The sequence below is a fragment of the Lutra lutra genome, chromosome 10 (assembly GCF_902655055.1).
Source record: "Lutra lutra chromosome 10, mLutLut1.2, whole genome shotgun sequence".
Classification (NCBI taxonomy): Eukaryota; Metazoa; Chordata; class Mammalia; order Carnivora; family Mustelidae; genus Lutra; species Lutra lutra.
Window position 1 is genome coordinate 49617102 of NC_062287.1, and position 19872 is coordinate 49636973.

The 19872-nt window shown below is 35.9% G+C and overlaps 2 protein-coding genes across 2 annotated transcripts in view; both read left to right on the forward strand.

Moving 5' to 3' along the window:
• TENM4 (teneurin transmembrane protein 4) overlaps window positions 1-19872 on the forward strand; it is a 2938802-nt gene that overhangs the window by 505978 nt on the left and 2412952 nt on the right. The gene's annotated exons all lie outside the window — the stretch shown is intronic.
• LOC125078149 (ATP synthase subunit d, mitochondrial-like) lies at window positions 11437-12034 on the forward strand. Its single transcript, XM_047690282.1, has one exon. The coding sequence runs from the start codon at window positions 11484-11486 to the stop codon at window positions 11967-11969; it is 486 nt and encodes a 161-aa protein (XP_047546238.1). The 5' UTR covers window positions 11437-11483; the 3' UTR covers window positions 11970-12034.

Below are 19872 nucleotides of genomic sequence, written 5' to 3' on the forward strand. Positions count from 1 at the left end.
AGATTTGTTTACATTTGGGTGCTGATTATTTCACACACTTGCTCATCCTCAAATAATCTCTTCTGCCTTTATTTATTGTAAAATGTTAATTTCATTTTTTGTAAGAAAACATACATGCATTCAAATAATAAAGCATAAAGACCTTAGTAACAGTTTTTTTTTTTTTCTTAAGGAGTACCCATTCTTAGTTGGCTAAAACAGAATTAAAAAAAAAAAAGGAACTCCATCTACCTTTAATAAATATATAGAGTTCAAAAATCATAATGCAAATTAATATTCCTGGAAATCTATCCAGAGATCTTGGAAATGCTTTACAGTTCCTAATTAAGCCTTTCCATGCCAGCCAGTTTAACTAAAGACTATATAGTAACCTCACAGAGGGACCATTTCATCCAACTCAAGCATTCTCCCCTGGAGTAGAATAAAATAGCTATGTGATAGCTAAGAGTAAGACTGAACTGCATCTTAAGAAGGAAAATGAATGGTTTTATTAGAGCCAAATGAATCTGCCAAGGGAGTTTATACAGAACGTGTTTTAGATTTAGAATTTGCATGGCATGCTAGTTTTTATCACTATTAATATGCTATTATGAAGCTGGGTACTTGGTGTTTTAAAGTGCCTCCTGACCGTAAATTAGTCAACACATAAAATGCTTTTGAAGTAGCGTCCCAATTTTCCAGTTGAAATCTCTGCATCCCCAGGTGATTAAATGACTGTCATCAGGTGTTTCAATTTCTGTACTTCACTCCTCTGCAACTTTCTTCATAAGGGCACATGCCTACTTTCTTCCATGTTGGGGATTAAATAGGTTTTTGCACATGTGATCACATTTATGTCTTATCATTATATGAAGTAGGTATGTTTTGCCTCCAATTTGGAAGCAAGGAGACTAAGCTTTACATGATTTGCAGAAGAAGGTCACAGCTACTAATTTGGCAAAGCTAGAATTATGAACACTAGTCTTCAGGATGTCGACACCTGAAACCTGTCAGGCCACATTGCATTCTTCAAGCTCTTATATGTGGCATAATTCATGTACTTGGTTTGGTACACATCAATAATCTTTCTATATTAGTGATGACATTTAAACAGATTTTAAATATGAGGGACTGGGCATACATAAAATTCCTAATTTTGTTCTTCCATCTATCCTCCCAACAACAACAACAAAAAATTAGAAACTACATTTTAGTACTTGTAAGGTATCAGTTGACTTTTGCTTAAAACATTAGTACTTATTTCTCATTTTTGGTGTATGTAATCTGAATATCAGCTACAGCTCTGCTAGTGGCTTCTCATTCCAAGACCCAGAATAAAGATGCAGGTCCTATTGGGGATCTGACAGAGGTCAAAGGCTCAGGAGGGCTAACTCAGCCATACAATCAAATTTGAACTTATGCATGGAGGTAGCATATGTAGTGATTGCTCAGACTATTTTGGCCAAAGAAGGTCACATGCCAGGGCCAAGTGTGGGGCAAGGAAATATATTCTACCTGCTTTAAGACTTGGCAACTCCCATTTGACAGGACATGTAGATAATCCTGTATTGGTGAGAGAGTGGGTAATTCTGCACCATCTGAGGTACCATATTTCCAAAGTCAGAGTGAAATCTCAGCATTTCTGGCTAAATTTCTAAACCTCTGTAATGTGGACATATCCTATCAACTCAACTAGTTATCACCACTATCTTAAATAATCCATTGGCTTGGCACCACCACACTGTTATCATTGTTCATGCTCTATCCTCCACCTGGGATACTTTATCCCTTTCTTCTCTACATTAAATGCATTTCACTTAGTTTTCTTAACTTCCTATTCATTTACATTGCAACATATGACTGGGCTTTAGCAGTGGAATATGGGTGATTTCTCCACCTCCAAACCATGCAATAAAATACCCAGTATGATCCCATGTTAAAAACGACAATGTCATGTAACAGAAAGAATGTACCACTTAACTGAATGCTGTCAGGGTGAGTAGCCTAACCCAATCAAACCAGAAATGTACCACACTGCACACACACACACACACACACACACACACACACACACACAATGAGGCAAAACTAAAAAACCAGTAGATAAGAAAAAAAAATGAAATCCTAAAAAGTAATTTATTGAACCTGAAGAACGCAGAAAGAAAACTATCAAAGAAAGGAGGGATAAACAGAAATGCTACAGTCTAATACCCAGATATACTATAAATAGATTGAATTACATGACAGGAGTGATCATGTTAGGTAAAAATCAGAATTCCACTATATGCAGTTTGCATGAGATAAAATTTTTTAAATTTTATCTTTTTTCTTTCTTTTTAATGTTCCATAATTCATTGTTTATGTACCACAACCAGTGCTCCATGCAATATGTGCCCTCCATAATACCCACTACCCTCCCCTCCAAAACCCTCAGTTTGTTTCTCAGAGTCCACAGTCGCTCATGGTTTGTCTTTCCCTCCAATTTACCCCAACTCCCTTCTCCTCTACATCTCCCCATGTCCTCCATGTTATTCCTTATGCTTCACAAGTGAAACCATATGATAATTGATTCTCTTTGCTTGACTTATTTTACTCAGCATAATCTCTTCCAGTCCCATCCATGTTGCTACAAAAATTGGGTATTCATCCTTTCTGATGGAGGAATAATACTTCATTGTATATATGGACCATATCTTCTTTATCCATTTGTCCGTTGAAGGGCATCTTGGTTCTTTCCACCGTTTGGCAACTGTGACCATTGCTGCTATGAACATTGGGGTGCAGATGGCCCTTCTTTTCACTACATCTGTATCTTTGGGGTAAATACCCAGTAGTGCAATTGCAGGTCATAGGGAAGCTCTATTTTTAATTTCTTAAGGAATCTCCACACTGGTTTCCAAAGTGGCTACACCAACTTGCATTCCCACCAACAGTGTAAGAGGGTTCCCCATTCTCCACATCCTCTCCAACACATGTTGTTTACTGTCTTGTTAATTTCGGCCTATCCTAACTGGTGTAAGGTGGTATCTCAGTGTGGTTTTGATTTGAACTCTTCCTGATAGCTAATGATGATGAACATTTTTTCATATGTCTGTTAGCCATTTGTATGTCTTCTTAAGAGAAGTGTCTGTTCATGTCTTCTGCCCATTTTTTGATGTGATTATCTGTTTTGTGTGTGTTGAGTTTGAGGAGTTCTTTACAGATCTTGGATATCAGCTCTTTGTCTGTACTGTCATTTGCCAATATCTTCTCCCATTCCATGGGTTGCCTCTTTGTTTTGTTGACTGTTTCCTTTGTTGTGCAGAAGCTTTTGATCTTGATGAAGTCCCAAAAATTCATTTTTGCCTTTGTTTCCTTTGCCTTTGGAGACATATCTTGAAAGAAGTTGCTGTGGCTGATGTTGAAGAGGTTACTGCCTATGTTCTCCTCTACGAGTCCGATGGATTCCTGTCTCATGTTGAGGTCTTTTATCCATTTCAAGTTTATCTTTGTGTATGGCATAAAAGAATGGTCGAGTTTCATCCTTCGACACATAGCTATCCAATTTTCCTAGCACCATTTATTGAAGAGACTGTCTTTTTTCCACTGTATATTTTTTCCTGCTTTGTCAAAGATTATTTGACCATATAGTTGAGGTTCCATGTCTGGGCTCTCTACTCTGTTCCACTGGTCTATGTATCTCTTTTTATGCCAGTACCATGCTGTCTTAGTGATCACAGCTTTGTAGTAAAGCTTAAAATCAGGTAATGTGATGCCCCCAGTTTTGTTTTTCTTTTTCCAACATTTCCTTAGCAATTAGGCAACAAAATGAAACTAAAAGTATTCAAATTGACAATGAAGAAGTCAAACTCTCTCTCTTCGCTGATGACATGATACTTTATATGGAAAACCCAAAAGACTCCACTCCCAAACTACTAGAACTCATACAGCAATTCAGTAATGTGGCAGGATACAAAATCAATGTACAGAAATCAGTTGCTTTCTTATACACTAACATTGAAAATACAGAAAGGAAAATTAGAGAGTCAATTCCATTTACTATAGCGCCAAGAACCGTAAGATACTTGGAAATAAACCTAACCAAAGAGGTAAAGGATCTGTACTTGAGCAACTACAGAACACTCATGAAAAAAATTGAAGAAGACACAAAGAGGTGGATGAACATTCCATGCTCATGGATAAGAAGAAGAAACATTGTTAAAATGTCTATATCGCCTAGAGCAATCTATACTTTCAATGCCATTCCGATCAAAATTCCACTGGCATTTTTCAAAGAGCTGGAACAAACAATCCTAAAATTTATATGGAATCATAAGAGACCCTGAATTGCTAAGGAAATATAAAGGTATTTTAAAAGATAGATTAAATATAAAGATATAGATTGAAAGGATAAAGATGGAAAATGATACATCATGCAAATACTAACCATATGAACATCATTAAAGCTATGTTAATATCAGATCAAGTGGACTTTTGTCATTACATAGACTTGTAACTTCTATTTAAACTATATAATGTTGAATGTCATTTCACCACACCATAATGATCCTGAATGTATGCACATCTATTGCAAAAGTTTATATACATAAACCCAAAACTGATGGAACCAGAGGGAGAAATGAACAAATCTAACAAGTTGTGAAATTTTTAGAAAGTTTATTTCTTTTAGAGAGAAAGAGCACAAGCGGGAAGGGCAGAGAGAGTGAGTCTTTCACAGACTCTGCTCTGAATACAGAGCCCAGTGTAGGATTTGATCTCAGGATCCTGAGATCCCAACCTGAGCTGAATTCTAGAGTCAGTGGCTTAACTGACTGAGCTACAGAGGCACCCCAGCAAGTTAGGGATTATAATATTTTGCTTAAATAGTTTTAGTCCAAAGTACAGGGAGAAGGAAGGGCCATGTGAGGCCAAAACACATACCTACACTTTCTAGAAATTGGACACATTACTTCCACCTACATTTATTTGCTCAATATTCAGTCACATAGGCACACCTGGCTGAAAGACAGCTGAAAAATATATTCTTTAGTCCAGATGGCTCAGCATATATGCATGCTAGATATGTATGTGTATATATATATATACACATGTGGGTATACATATAGTATGTATATGTGTATATTTAAATATATGATATGTGTGTGCATATATATTGTAGATAATATATACGTATGTGCATTATATATAAATAGAATCCATACATATTGCCATAAAAAAAGGCAGAATGGATATCAGATGCCAATTATTTGAGTCTGCCAAAAGAGTAATCAAAGAATTATGTAGTTTTTATTGGAAGAACATGTATGAACTTACCTAAAAATACAGATAGTAAATTTAAATTAATATAGTGAAAATAAGTTTGGCCTATGGGTAAAGATAACTTGCAACTTCCTAAAACAGGAAGAAAATTCTAGGCTATTTTTATTGATGGACATAGCTTCAAAAATACTAAGTAGCAGTGTTTAAAAATCATGATATTGAAATTTTTATTCTAGGACTATAAGAATGGTATAAATAATGGTCTGTAAAAATGGTAACATAATTAGTTAAAAATAAGAAAACAAGATAAAAAAGAAATAAAGTGTTATTATTAGACAATATAATTATATACAAAGTGAATTCAACTAAATACAAGAACATCTAAAAAGTATACAAATAAGAGTTCATCAAGATTGTTAAAACAAGACCATAAGAAAAAAAATCAGTTATCTTCCTATACGTCAGTAACAGAGATGTATTTACAAAACTCACAAACTGTGAAGTGCAAAGAAATAAATGTAATAAAAGATGTGTAAGACATACATGGAGAAATTCTTAAAATGTATTAAAAGTCATAAAAAGAGACTGGAATAAGTACCTTGACACATAAGAGCTGGAGAACTCATAAGGATATCCAGATAACCAAAATTTAATTCAATTTAACCAATTTCAACAAAAATTCTTAACAGGGTGTTTATGTAAATCATAGTATATTCCTAAAATATATATGAAAGAACAAGTGTCCTAGAATTGCAGAGACATTTTTGACATTGCTTCACTAGATATCAGTTCTTATTATAAAGCTATAGTAATACAAACAAAATGGGTATTGGCACAGGAATAGAAATACAGAAAAGGACTAAAAAGTTTAGCAACAGGGGCACCTGGGTGGCTCAGTGGGTTAAAGCCTCTGCCTTCAGTTCAGGTCATGATCCCAGGGTCCTGCGATTGAGTCCCACAGCGGGCTCTCTGCTCAGCAGGGAGCCTGCTTCCTCCTCTCTCTGCCTTCCTCTCTGCCTACTTGTGATCTGTCTCTGTCAAAGAAATAAATAAAATCTTAAAAAAAAAAAAAGAAAGTTTAGCAACAGACCCATTGCATATATGAACTTGGTATCCATTATAACTTGTATAACAATTCAGCAGCAAAAAATTGCATTATTCCATAAATTATGTTGGGAAAATTTATTTTTCACTTAATAAATATTTTATGTCTTTCTCAAGTAAAAAATATTAATTTTAAAGAATATAGATAATGAATTTAGGGTGTTTGAAAAGTGGAACATTATTTAAACAAAGCACTTTAAAAAATTAATCATAAAGGATAAGATCCACAGTTTTGAATTCTTCAAAATATATTTAAAGTAAAATAAAATGACACCACCAATTTTTTTTTTTAGATTTTATTTATTTATTTGTCAGAGAGAGCATGAGCAGTGGGAGTGGCAGGCAGAGGGTGACACAGGCTCCCTGCTGAGTAAGAAGCCCGATGTGGGACTTGATCCTAGGATCCTAGGATCATGACCTGACCTGAAGGCAAAAGCTTTACCCACTAAGCCACCCAGGCATCACCAAAAATGTTTTTTAAAAAGAAAAAACTGGGGCACCTGGGTGGTTCGGTCTGTTAAGTGTCTAATTCTTGGGTTTGGCTCAGGTCATTGGATCCAGCCCCAGATAGGGGTCCCCTGCTCAGTGGAGAGTCTGCTTCCCTTTTCCCTCTGCCCCACCCCCAGCTCATGCTGGGGTGTCTCATGCACTCTCTGTCTCTCACACATAAATAAATATTTTTTTAAAGAAAAGCTGATGAGAGAATTATATTTGCAATTTACATTTTTCAAAATCCTATTTTAAAAATCAACAAAAATGAGGGCCAAGAATATGAGCACATAATATGTAGAAGTAATTTCTCCATCTAAAAAACATAAATATAATAACCACACAGGCTAAGAAAGGAAATGCAAAGAGAGTGGCCAACTGTGCTAAAGGTGTAGATGAGTTAAGTAAGAAGATAAGTGGGCTTCAAATTTGTAAACATGAAGCCATTGGTGATCTTGACAGGTGTAGCATTGGGAAGAGTGTTCTAAGTGAAAGCCTGATTGGTATGGGTTCAAGGACAAGTGAAAAGAGAGGAGTCAGAGACCATTTTGTTAAAAGACAGAATAAGTTATTAGGACAGTGGGTGAAGAGAAATGTGGGCTCAAGAGACATTTGTAATTCTGTTTTTTATTTTATAGAATGTTTGTAGTGATGAAAGAAATGATTCGGTAGAGAGAGAAAAATGTGCAAGGCAGGAGGAAGGGAAGAATTGCTGGAATAATGCCCTGGGTTAAAGATTAGTGTATGTGGGAAAGTATTGGCTTTAGAAACACAGCCAGGGGGCGCCTGGGTGGCTCAGTGAGTTAAGCCTCTGCCTTCGGCTCAGGTCATGATCTCAGGGTCCTGGGATGGAGCCCCGCATGGGGCTCTCTGCTCAGCAGGGAGCCTGCTTCCCCCTCTCTCTGCCTGCCTCTCTGCCTACCTGTGATCTCTCTCTCTCTCTCTCTGTCAAATAAATAAATAAAATCTTAAAAAAAAAATGTTGGTTGTCCTAGAAACACAGCCAGTTGATTGTTGAATGGGAGAGCAGTGGAGAAGTGCAGACAGTACAGGTGCAGGTATGTGGACAGGTGTTCTAATAGAGGGTGTAGAACCTGCTGCATAATTGTTTTTATTTTCTCAGGGAAATAGATAGTGACATCACCAGCTGAAAACTAGAATGTTGGAGGTTTGAGGAGAAAGGGGAAGGTAGGAAACAGTCACAAAATAGCATGGAAGACTGAATAAAATAGGGAGAGTTAACATGGCTATAAGTAACCATAGTTACTTATATAAGCTATAAGTAACAGACTACTCAATTACCAGTCATAAATTTAAAATTGTTTCTCAACTTATATATGAAATCAATATAATAATTATAAAGTGAGACCACTCGTATGACCTTCATGTTCATCTGTGCAGGTGTATGGGCAGAATAAGTAGAAGGCAGGCATGGGTGGACCCACATCTGCTGTAATGACAGGCAAGTTTGATGAAATAGAGGGAGGGCAGGGAGGTTGAGCAGGTATTCAAAGGGTTGATGACAATCCCCAGTCACGGAATTTAAGATTTAAGGAGGAAATGACAGAATGATGAGGATGAGAGATATTGACAAAGTAAATGTGGTAAATAACAATTTTCAATAAACATAGGACTCACAAAACACAGTCAAGTAAGAAAAAGGGTTGGAAACATAGGTGCAGTTTGATGCCATTCACGTGAACAAATATATACATATATATATTTAAAATTTGTTACAAGCATGTTATAGAAATATGTGTGACATAGGTGTATCTGGGTATATGCATATATTATATACATAGGTATATATGCATCTGTATTATAAACACATACATGGACACATATAAATATGTGAGGATGAGAAAGAATACACAAACATCAAAATAGTGATTGCCTCTGGAGAAGGAGGAAAACGTCTTTAACTTCACTATTTTTGTAATGCTTTATTTTTCTTTAAGAGGTGATGGAATAGTGGCTAGAAATGTCAGCTTTCACCCTAGACTGCCTGGCTTCTTATTACCCTTAAGCAAATTACTTAAACTTTGTGTGCTTTTTTCCTTTTTCCTAAAGTACTCTGTGTACATCAGTTTCCTTTTCTCTAAAATAGGAATTGCTGCAGACTCCATAGTGCCCCCTTGAAAATTCATTGGTTAAAATTCTCACTCCCAGTTAGTTTGTTAAAATTCTAACTCCCAGTGTGATGGTATTGAGACACAGGTTCTCTCTCTCTCTCTCCCTCTCTGTCATGTGAGGACACAGCTAAACGTAGCCATCTGAGAGCCAGCAAGAGGGCTCTCACCAAAATCTGGACAATCTGGCACCCTAATCTTGGGCTCCCAGCCTCCAAATCTGTGAGAAAATAAATCTCTGTTATTTAAGCTACCCAGTCTGTGGTATTTTGTTATGGCATCCCAAGCTAAGACAGGGATAATAAAAGTACCATGCTCATCAGCATATTAAAGCATTTCTATTATTAACATAAAAGTGCTTTATAACACAGTAGCTATAACTGTAAATGACCTGAAACCATAAAGCAGAATGTGTTTGTGATAAGTGCATGGGTCTGTGAAATAATGTCTTTAGTTTTCTGTAACTTGAAATATTTAATGTTTTAAACAAAAGTGTAGATCAGTTTGGCAGTAATATGATTTAAGATGGGCAAGATTAACACAGGTTGACAAGTGAGAAGTCTGTTTCACTAACACTGATGAACTGTGACTTTGCTTCAACTAGGAAAGTGGCAGAAGACAAAAAGAAGGTGATTCAAGGAATACTTTAGATATAAAAATGTCAGGGAGAGAAAGGACAGGACAATACCTCAGTTCCAGAGTCCTGTGTAGAAAGTGATTATCATTACCTGACATAGGGTTCTTCACAGCAGCTTTCTTCAAGGAAAATGATACATTCTGCTCTTGACCATGTCCACTTCAAGCTCACAATTAAGAATGAGCAGAAACAATTCCTCTGTTACACTCTGTGATTTTTGGTTTTACAATTTAACTAAACCACCACAAGTGCAGATTATAGAAGCACACGGGAGTGATAAATTCACAAATGTGAAACATATGGCTAAGACTGATGAGAGTTCATGATAAGTTTTAGAGGATGGGAAAGTTCACAAGGAGATGCAGCTTTTGGCAGTCCAGAAGGACTATGATATTCTCAGCACAGGTGCTAACCATTAAAGTCACTGCTGCAGAGGTGGTATTTAGTCTAAATTTGTCAAGTGAATTTTCCAAGATCATAGCAAAAGATAGTTCTTGAATAGCTTCCATCACCTAAATTAGATAAACACACTAGTGGGAACAGTTGCCTGCTCTGATATGTGTACCTAATATCTATATTTAAATGAAAAGCAATTAGGGGGAAAAACAAAGAGTTTATATTTCCCTAAATGCTTTGCAATTTTCAAAATTAAAATGGTTACTGGAAAAATTTTAAGATTGCAGAATTAACTGTAACTATTTGCTTGGTCGTGCCAGGAGTCAGAATGATTCATTGCATAAGGGAGGAGCAAAGAAGTAAAAAAGACATTCAGATGAGGGAAGGTGTGATGGAAATAAAGCCATCAGAGGAGTTCTTCTGTGCTTTGGCAGAAGCCATTTCTTAGTGCATAATTTGGATGAATTCAGCATCTGTGTTTAGCAAATACTTAGGACAAAAGAAAGATAAGAGAAAATAATAATTATGTCTCTGTGAATTAATTTATCTTTGGTAATTATAATATCGCTTAAATATTTAGTAAGGAACATGAACACCTGCACTGTAAATACCTATTAGTGAAGAAACTTTTCTTTTTCCCTGTAAAATATAACATGTCGTCTTTTCTATATTATCATCGACTAAGTTGGAAAGTCTTCTTTTTTTTTGTTGTTCCAATCAACATGTTATTTTTCAAAAATTTTTATTAGTGAAGTATAGTTGATGTACACTGTTATATTAGTTTTGGGTGTACAACAGTAATTTGACAATTCTGTATTTTATATAATGCTACCATAGTAAGTGTAGCTATCATCTATCTTATTTTATAAATGATAATGTATCTTACTGATTATCTAGAATCGTGAGTCGTTTCCAATTTCATCATCTTTCAGATGATTTTTTTAAAATCATCATTAAAGGAGTGAAAGTCCAATTTGGTTATCATTAAGTTATTAGTCTGGTATAAAAATTACTGCATGATTAATTTGTATTCTTCAAGTGTCATCAAAAATAATATTTACATACTGGGTGTTTTAGTGCTGGAAACATTGCATGGGTTCTCCTACTTCTTTTATATTATAGTATATGAAAAGCTAAAATGGGTATTATACATGTCAGGGAATTCTAATGTAATTTCTAAACTTCATGAATTTATGTTTATGCTTTTTTTTCTGTTGATTAAGTTGACAATTAAAATTGAAATATAGCTATATATATTTATTTAAAAGTATCAGCATCATATGCATTGTTCTGTTCACTGAGCATAAGACAGACCTGGTGTATAAGCAGGAGACAGACACCATCTGTTACAGCTTCACTAATGTCAAGAATTACACAGTCTCCCTCACCCCCAAATGCTCAGTTGAAATGCTCAAATAAAAATATCACCAAAATTGCCGTTCCTTGCTGCTGTGGACTCTGGGCGGCCGGGGTCGGTGAAGGATCTCAAGATGGCTGGGCGAAAACTTGCTCTAAAAACCATTGATTGGGTAGCTTTTGGGGAGATCATACCCCGAAACCAGAAGGCCATTGCTAACTCCCTGAAATCTTGGAATGAGACGCTTGCCTCCAAGTTGGCTACTCTCCCTGAGAAACCCCCTGCTATCGACTGGGCTTACTATAAGGCCAATGTGGCGAAGGCTGGCTTGGTAGATGACTTTGAGAAGAAGTTCAATGCCCTGAAGATTCCTGTGCCAGAGGATAAATACACTGTTCAGGTGGACGCTGAAGAAAAAGAAGATGTGAAAAGTTGTGCTGAGTTTTTGTCTCTCTCAAAGGCCAGGATTGTGGAATACGAAAAACAGCTGGAGAAGCTAAGGAACATAATTCCGTTTGATCAGATGACCATTGAGGACCTGAATGAAGCCTTCCTAGAAACCAAATTAGACAAGAAGAAGTATCCCTACTGGCCTCACAAGCCAATCGAAAACTTATAAACTTGAGGTGGGGAGAGAGCTCTGGCCCTCGTATTATAAATGCTGGACATTAAAAATAATGGATATGGAAAATAAAATATCACCAAAATTATAGCTTTCTACTTAAACATTTACATGTATGTTAACTTACTTGAACCCCAAACTCATAATACTGTGAAATATTGAGAAAACAGGGCTTTAAACCCAAGTTAGCTCGAAAGCACAATTTATAAACAAGGGCCAGGATTCTAACCTAACCAGTAATTACCAAAACTAGGACACAGATCTTTATCTTTTTATTCCAGATTCTGTGTGTGTGTGTGTGTGTGTGTGTGTGTATGTGTGTTTATTTTAAATCTTATGAAAGCTTTTCAGAGGAACCCATTATTAACAAATAATGTTATTATATAAGAAACCTATACAGCTGTCTGAGGAAAAAATTAAGTAACTTAAGTCTTCATATAAATGCTTAGCAACAAGGATAGTATTTAGATAGGTAAACCATTATTGTCGCTAGATATGAAACATACAATTAAAATAATACTGAGATTGAAATTCACACAGATTCAGTCAGAAGATGTTTTTAAGAAAACTACTTAATTCCATTGAGGTTGTGTTAAACTTGGTATACTGGCATATTCCTGAGAGAATTGTCTATTGGCAAAATGTTTAGAAAGCAGTTGGTGATATTTATGTGTTTTCAGCATCTTCAAGTATATCCTGCACAGATAATTCAAAAATAAGAAATATACATGTTCATGAGCATGTACCGCTAGTAACAATGGTTAGATATTGGAAGTAATAGCATTATTAAAATAGGGAGAAATAGTAAATTAAATAATTACTTGTGGTCTATGAAATAATATGTTTTCATTTAAATGGTAATTATAGATATTATGAAGCAGCATAGAAGCGTTTATGGCATAATATAAATTGAACAAAAAAAGAGATGTGTGTGTTTATTAGGATAGCCACATTGTAAAATTATATGCAAGCATACTATTGAAATTTGGAAAGAATATTAGTATTTCTGTTAAGCTAGTTGGGGTTATAAGTAATATTTTCCTATTTTCACAACTGTATTATTATGGAATGTTTAAAAAGAAGTACAGAAGATAGAATAATAATCTACGTTACAGTCAGCCTAAATCTGAGCTTCCTCTTTTAACTCCCAATATCAAAACATCATTAAAATTGGACACTCCTGCCTCATAGGAATCTCCCTAACTTAACTATTGTGTTCCACTCCTCCTGCCACCATTCCAATCCTCCTGCCACCATCATTGTTTGCTTTGATAACCATAACAACCTTCTTCACTATTATTGTTCCCTTCCTCTCCAGGGTCAATTCTAGTCTTTCTCCCCTTTGTCTTCTGTTCTCCAGAGTGAGAACAACAAAAAAGTTGTTCGCTATTCTCCACTGGATCTTGCTTTTCTCACCTCTGAGCTTTCATCTGGCTCTCCTCTTTCCTTTCGCTGCTAAAGGTTCAGCTTCAGAACTCAAACATCTAATGCTTCTGCCCAGACTCTTGCTGACTCCTCTTCTTCCTACTTCTAAATTCTATGGTGACAAAGGCTCAGTCTTTGCCTCTCTTGTCTTTTTTTTTTTTTAATTTTTTTAATTTTTTCAGCACAACAGTATTCATTATTTTTGCACCACACCCAGTGCTCCATGCAATCCGTGCCCTCTACAATACCCACCACCTGGTGCCCCCAACCTCCCACCCCCCACCCCTTCAAAATTCTCAGATCGTTTTTCAGAGTCCATAGTCTCTCATGGTTCACCTCCCCTTCCAATTTCCCTCAACTCCCTTCTCCTCTCCATCTCCCCTTGTCCTCCATGCTATTTGTTATGCTCCACAAATAAGTGAAACCATATGATAATTGACTCTCTCTGCTTGACTTATTTCACTCAGCATAATCTCTTCCAGTCCCGTCCATGTTGCTACAAAACTTGGGTATTCATCCTTTCTTTTTTCTTTTTCTTTTTTTTTTTTTTTTGTCTTTTTCATTTTTCATTTCTCTGTAGTTGATTTTTTCCAGTGTTAAACTCTGGCTTTCATCTAAATTCCACTGATTCCAAAATTTATCTCCAGACCAACCTCTCACATAAACCATAGAGTTAAATGAACATATCACTGCTTCCTTGACATTTCAATATCTAATAGGTATCTTTAATTTTTCATGTTCAAAAATAACTCGTGATTTCCCAACCCACCATCAACAAGCCAATTCTCCCTTAATCTCTGTCCCTATAGATGGCATCACAATTTACCCAACTACTCTGACCAAAAACCTAGCTGGATCCTTGAATCTTTGCTTTCCCTAACAACCAACCATCAGCTAATCATTTTGTCTTCTAACTTGAAAGTATATCCCAATTTGGTCACTTCTTACCAGACCCACTTTGATCACTCTTTTCTAAGTCACCAACATCTCTTTTCTCATCTAACGTTGTAGCCTCCTAGATTGTCCCTCTGCTTTCACTCTTGTTCCCTCCATGATCTAGTCCTCATATTATTACTGAGAGAATCTTTTAAAAATGTAAATATGATCATGTTACTCACCAGCTTCAAACTTGAATGATTTCCCACCACGCTTGGATCAAAATCTGGAAATGTTACCATGATCTGTGAGGCTCTGTATTTTTGGTACCCCTTTATCCCTCTGGTGTTACCTCATACCACTCACTTCCATGCCATTGTGCTCCAGCATCAAGGCTCTTGGCATTCCTAGCACCCATCAACCTCTTGTCTGTTTCAGAGCATTTACACTTGATATTTTTTTGGCCTAGAATCCTATTTCCCCAGATCTTCACAGATCTCGCTCCTTCTTGTCATTCTAGTCTATTAAAATATCACTTTCTCAAGCTCCCCTTGTCTTCTCCATCTTAAAAAAAAAACAAAACCAAGTCTCTTCATCCCACTTTATTCTGCTTTATTTCCTTCATAGAATCAATGTGCATGCCTCACAAAGGCAGGGATATCTCTTTTTATTCACTGTTGAATCTTAAGCACCCACTAGTGTCCCTACCATATAGTAGGTGCTCAATAAATATGAGATAAGTGAACAAAATGTATTACCATTACAAATTACAGTATTTTTATGTGTTATTTGCTTATTTCCTCCATTAGAATACAAGTTCTGTATTGATTATGTGTATATTCCTAGTGCCTAGAATTATGCTTGACTTACAGTATTCTCTCAAAAAATACTTCTTAAAGTAATAAATAGAAGACCTTCCTTTTATTCCTTCATTCCTTTATTCCTAAAGTTAGAGTTGCTTTACTTTTCTATGTTAACATGAAACTAAACATTTTATTTAAATCATTTTGGCAAAACTAGGTATCAACTGTTTAAAAAAAACACTACCTTGATACCTTGATAATACACTGGAACAAAGTCTTTAGAGGCAAAATTTGTTGAAGTATTTGAATATGTCCCATATCTCATGAAGAGATGTGGGGAAAAAGACTATGAGCTCTAAAATAACTGCTCTATGCCGTGTCTGCCAATTGTTCTTGATTATAGCATATGCCATTCATTTTCTCTTTAAATGTACCACTGTCTCCTACCTAGAGTAGCTTACTATTTATTATAACTGAGAGGTTTTATGATTTATTATAACTATGAAACTTCAAAATGCTGAATTGTAAAATTGAAATGATAATAAGTTTCTGTGGGTCAGAACAATGAATCTTAACATTTCTAAGCTTCCCACTTTCAAATGTTTGTCATTATGTGCAAAGACAGTGACCCATTTTTGAACATTGGCTGCCTATATGCTTAAATTCCTTATTTTTTAAAATAAAATTTTATTTTTGAAAGAGAAACTACCTACAGAAGTTTAACATATTGAACAGGATTTTAATATATAAATGATAATAAATGGTTCCTCTTGGCCTTTTATAAAAAGAAAGTTATCCATAGTTAAAATTCATACTTAGATATTACACAAGTTATGCAAGTTTGGAAGAACATATTTAAAATTGATACACTTCAAGTTTTCAGAGCTGTGTCAGTGTATAGCTAACTGCATTAGTGGATCTAAATACTATGAGCATTTTCTCACAGATCCAACGTACTATTAGAACATACACTTGCGATCTTGACTACAAAACAGGCAAATATATAGGAAATTAATGCCATTTGATTATTATGGTAGTGAGAACACCTGATTGTGAATCTACTTATTTTGGTACCCTCAGAAACAGAATTCATGCAGAAAGTCAAATATCAGGTTCTCATAAAATGTTGAGTGTAGTAAATCTCTTTACATCTTAAGAAACACAAAGTTGACTGGAAGAATGAAGAAATTTCTGTAGATAGAAACACATAGATACTTAATTAGCTTCAAGACTTGCTTAGACCAAATAACCAATTCAAGTTATATGATGTTCTTCTACAGGTAGTAACAAGCATCTCATGGGCTCCCTCTGTCTCCGTCTTTGCTCATGAGGACTTTGCCCATTACAACCCCATGTGAGATCACACAGCTATGCACTGTGTCAGGGGAATTTTATGTGCTTTGTTCTGTCAAGACCTTCCATCATCTGTCACAAGCAAATCAGCAGCTATTTACTCTCTATTTTGCTTCTTTGACATATCTTTATATGTCAATTATTATTATCAATCTAAAATCATATTACCCCACTCTTCTGAGAATCTTGGAAGATTCCTGTCACATAGCAGCTACTCAGTAAATGTTTGGATAAGTGGCATTTTCTTACTTGAGTGCACTTTATCTGGAAAAAGAAAAAATAAATAAATTCCATTTTTTAAAAGTAGCTTTGAGAAAAGCTTATTAGATGTCACCTTAGAGTACAATAATGCATGTTGTATAACTGAAAAGTAGGGCAAATAAATTTAGTTCCTTTGGACTTTAAAGTAAAAAGTACATGTTCCTTTTTGCATAATAGAGTGAAAATGTATGCCTCTGGTAACACCCAATGAGACAAGGTCTACAGGACTCCAAAAGTCCTCCAAATTCATAGTAAATGGGAAGACTTAAGAAGGCTTCCCATAGCCCCAGAGCAGGGCAGTGTCTTTGGGGTGAGGCACTGGTCGCCTTGGGGAGTACTGGTGTAGCTTCTCACCCTGCAAACCTTGAAGTCAGAGAATAGTTGGCATGTACTCTTCCTTGAAGAGACTGCAAACTGAAGAGACTAGACAGACCTTCCTAAAACAAGGTCTGTATCTCTCTTGAGACTGGCTAAAAACATATTACCCTGTTTAATAAAAGGTTAGAAATTGCTTCTATTCACAAATCACTTGCTCAAGAGAAAGATACCTTGAATAAGATCAGTTATTGTCCTGTCTTGTCCCAGGTCATTGGCTGATGCAGCAGCTACTTTGTTTTCTGTATCCTGATAGCTCACCCATTAATTGGTATACCGGGTCTTAACCATGGCCTGGAGAGCCACACTTGCCAGCAGTAAGGGAAAGGACAGAAAAGGGCTGTAGACTATGAAAATACAGTGGCTCCAGAGCCTGTGTTGGGCATTTTCTTGTGCTCATGATTTGAGAAAGAAAAATGATACAGCAGGTTGGGCTCCACTCCCCTCTAAATTAATAGGGTTGAAGGGCATACATGGTGGGTACCTTCTCTTATCTGCAGAATTTCCAGAACACTAATCTCTTCCTCTGCCTTGAAGAGATTCCTATATTCCAGCTTCTCCAAGCTCACCTCCCAGCTCTTCCCAGACAGGTTTCTTGAGAGTAGGTTTTTCTACAGCTAAGGAGCTCATAGTCATTGCCTCAAGGTGGGGGTACCAGGCCATGGGCAGAGTAGGGAGAAGGAAGGCAGGCAAACTACTCTATACTATTCCGCCTCATTTCTCAGATAATTTTCAGGTAGTTTTGTTAATCTCTAATAGAAGAAGTAGTGGTACAAAACAATTAATTCATCTCCAAACCATTTTTTTAAAGACAGAGATCACAAGTAGGTGGAGAGGCAGGCAGAGAGAGAGGAGGAAGCAGACTCCCCGCTGAGCAGGGAGCCTGATTCAGGGCTCGGTCCCAGGACCCCGAGATCATGACCTGAGCTGAAGGCAGAGGCATAACCCACTGAGCCACCCAGGCCCCGCTCCAAGCCATTTTTGATAACTATATCTATCCCTGGAGGGGAGGGAAGTGTTAACAACGAAGAATAAGATCAAGTCTCTGTAGGTTCTTTATTATTTTATTCCCCAAAATGTTTATTTAGCTCTTGCTATGTGTCAGACAGTCTGCTAGACCCTGGAGATGCAACAGTAAACATATGGGAGATCACTAAAAGTAAAACAGGACTCTATTTTATTTTACTTACACAGCTCTGGAATGCAGTTTTTTCCTGTCATTTTTATTTAACTGGAAAATACCCTGAAATTACAAGATAGATTAAATTAAAAAGCAGTTGCTATTTGCAACAATGTGAATCTCATTTTTATAAATACATTATATTGCAAGAAAAAATACAAAAATAAATTGGATGCTGAGGCTAATATTTGATGTCATTCATAACTTCTATTTCAGTTTTGTGTCTTCACCAAAATATTTTTTTTTCCATTTACTAAAATTTTGGAAGCAAAATGTGATGAATTTGACCTTCTATTAACAATGGTAAAAATGAAGAGACTTTTATCTTTATTATTTTGCATCTCTTGATGTGATTTTTCTCTAGTTCAGAGGGCTTTACTCGGGCGTGCAAAGGGATGCCTTGTAAAATAAAAAGAATTTCAAGTGAAATAGTCTTTGTTTTGAAAGTTCTCAGCCAAGTTCTCTGCAATCCTGATTTACTGATGTTATATTATATCCCTAGTACAAATAACCATTGGAAAAGCAAGGAGTTGAGAGGAGAGACTTGAGGTCTAGTTCTAAATCTGGGTGGCCTTCACATACCATTTTTTTTCTCCTCTAAAACAGATTGTCCTCACCTGTAAATAAGAAAACTGGAGTAACTTTTCAAAGCTTATGAGTCTGTCATGTGCTCTCATGTTTTGATTTCTATTTCTTTCAGAATTTTTTCATCACATGTATACATGGATAAATTCCTCTTTGCTATATTTTCTTCAATTTTAAAAATATTCTTTCTGTTCCATCACTTAACAACAAGCTGTAATATAGCTCACATATAGTTGACAGTAAAGAATACAGAAAAACTGGGTTCTTGTTGTGGTTGTCATCATTGTTTTTAAGAAATATACAGAAATCTATATATAGATGGTTGCCATAGATTTCTGGAGTTATTTGAGCTAATTTAGACAAAGATCTTAGGGCAACAATAGACAGATAGTAAGCAATCAGAATTAACTGCCATTACTGTTAGTAATATTAGATAGAGTACTAATTTATTGTTTTTGACAAAATTAAAGCATTCACCATGTTTTCAAGGCATTTTAATTATAGAAAGTTTGAAAAAAGAAGAGGAGGTAAAACATCAAGAATAAAATAAACATTATTTATGTTCCTGACCCTCAGGGATAGCATCTATTAATAGTTTACTATATATTATTCTGTGTGTCTCTATGTAAATAAATATCCATACATACATAGAGAAACTTTTATAAATGACTTTGAAATACAAACAGTTTTTTTTTTTAAAGATTTTATTTATTTTTCAGAGTGAGCACAGGCAGACAGAGTGGCAGGCAGAGGCAGATGGAGAAGCAGGCTCCCGCTGAGCAAGGAGCCCGATGTGGGACTCGATCCCAGGACGCTGGGATCATGACCTGAGCCAAAGGCAGCTGCTTAACCAACTGAGCCACCCAGGCGTCCCGAAATACAAACAGTTTTTTACTTAAAATATAAGTAGTCCTCATCATGAATATTAGGCAATTTTTTCTATATGTTATTTTATTGAGCATATGTATCATAATTGACTATATTAGAACCTTATTATTAGGCTATTTTATTGCTTATATTATAGTTATTTTCTCAGGGTAAA

Coding starts and splice junctions, on each gene's coding strand:
- LOC125078149 (XM_047690282.1), top strand. CDS start 11,484: ATGGCTGGGCGAAAACTTGCTCTAAAAACCATTGATTGGGTAGCTTTT.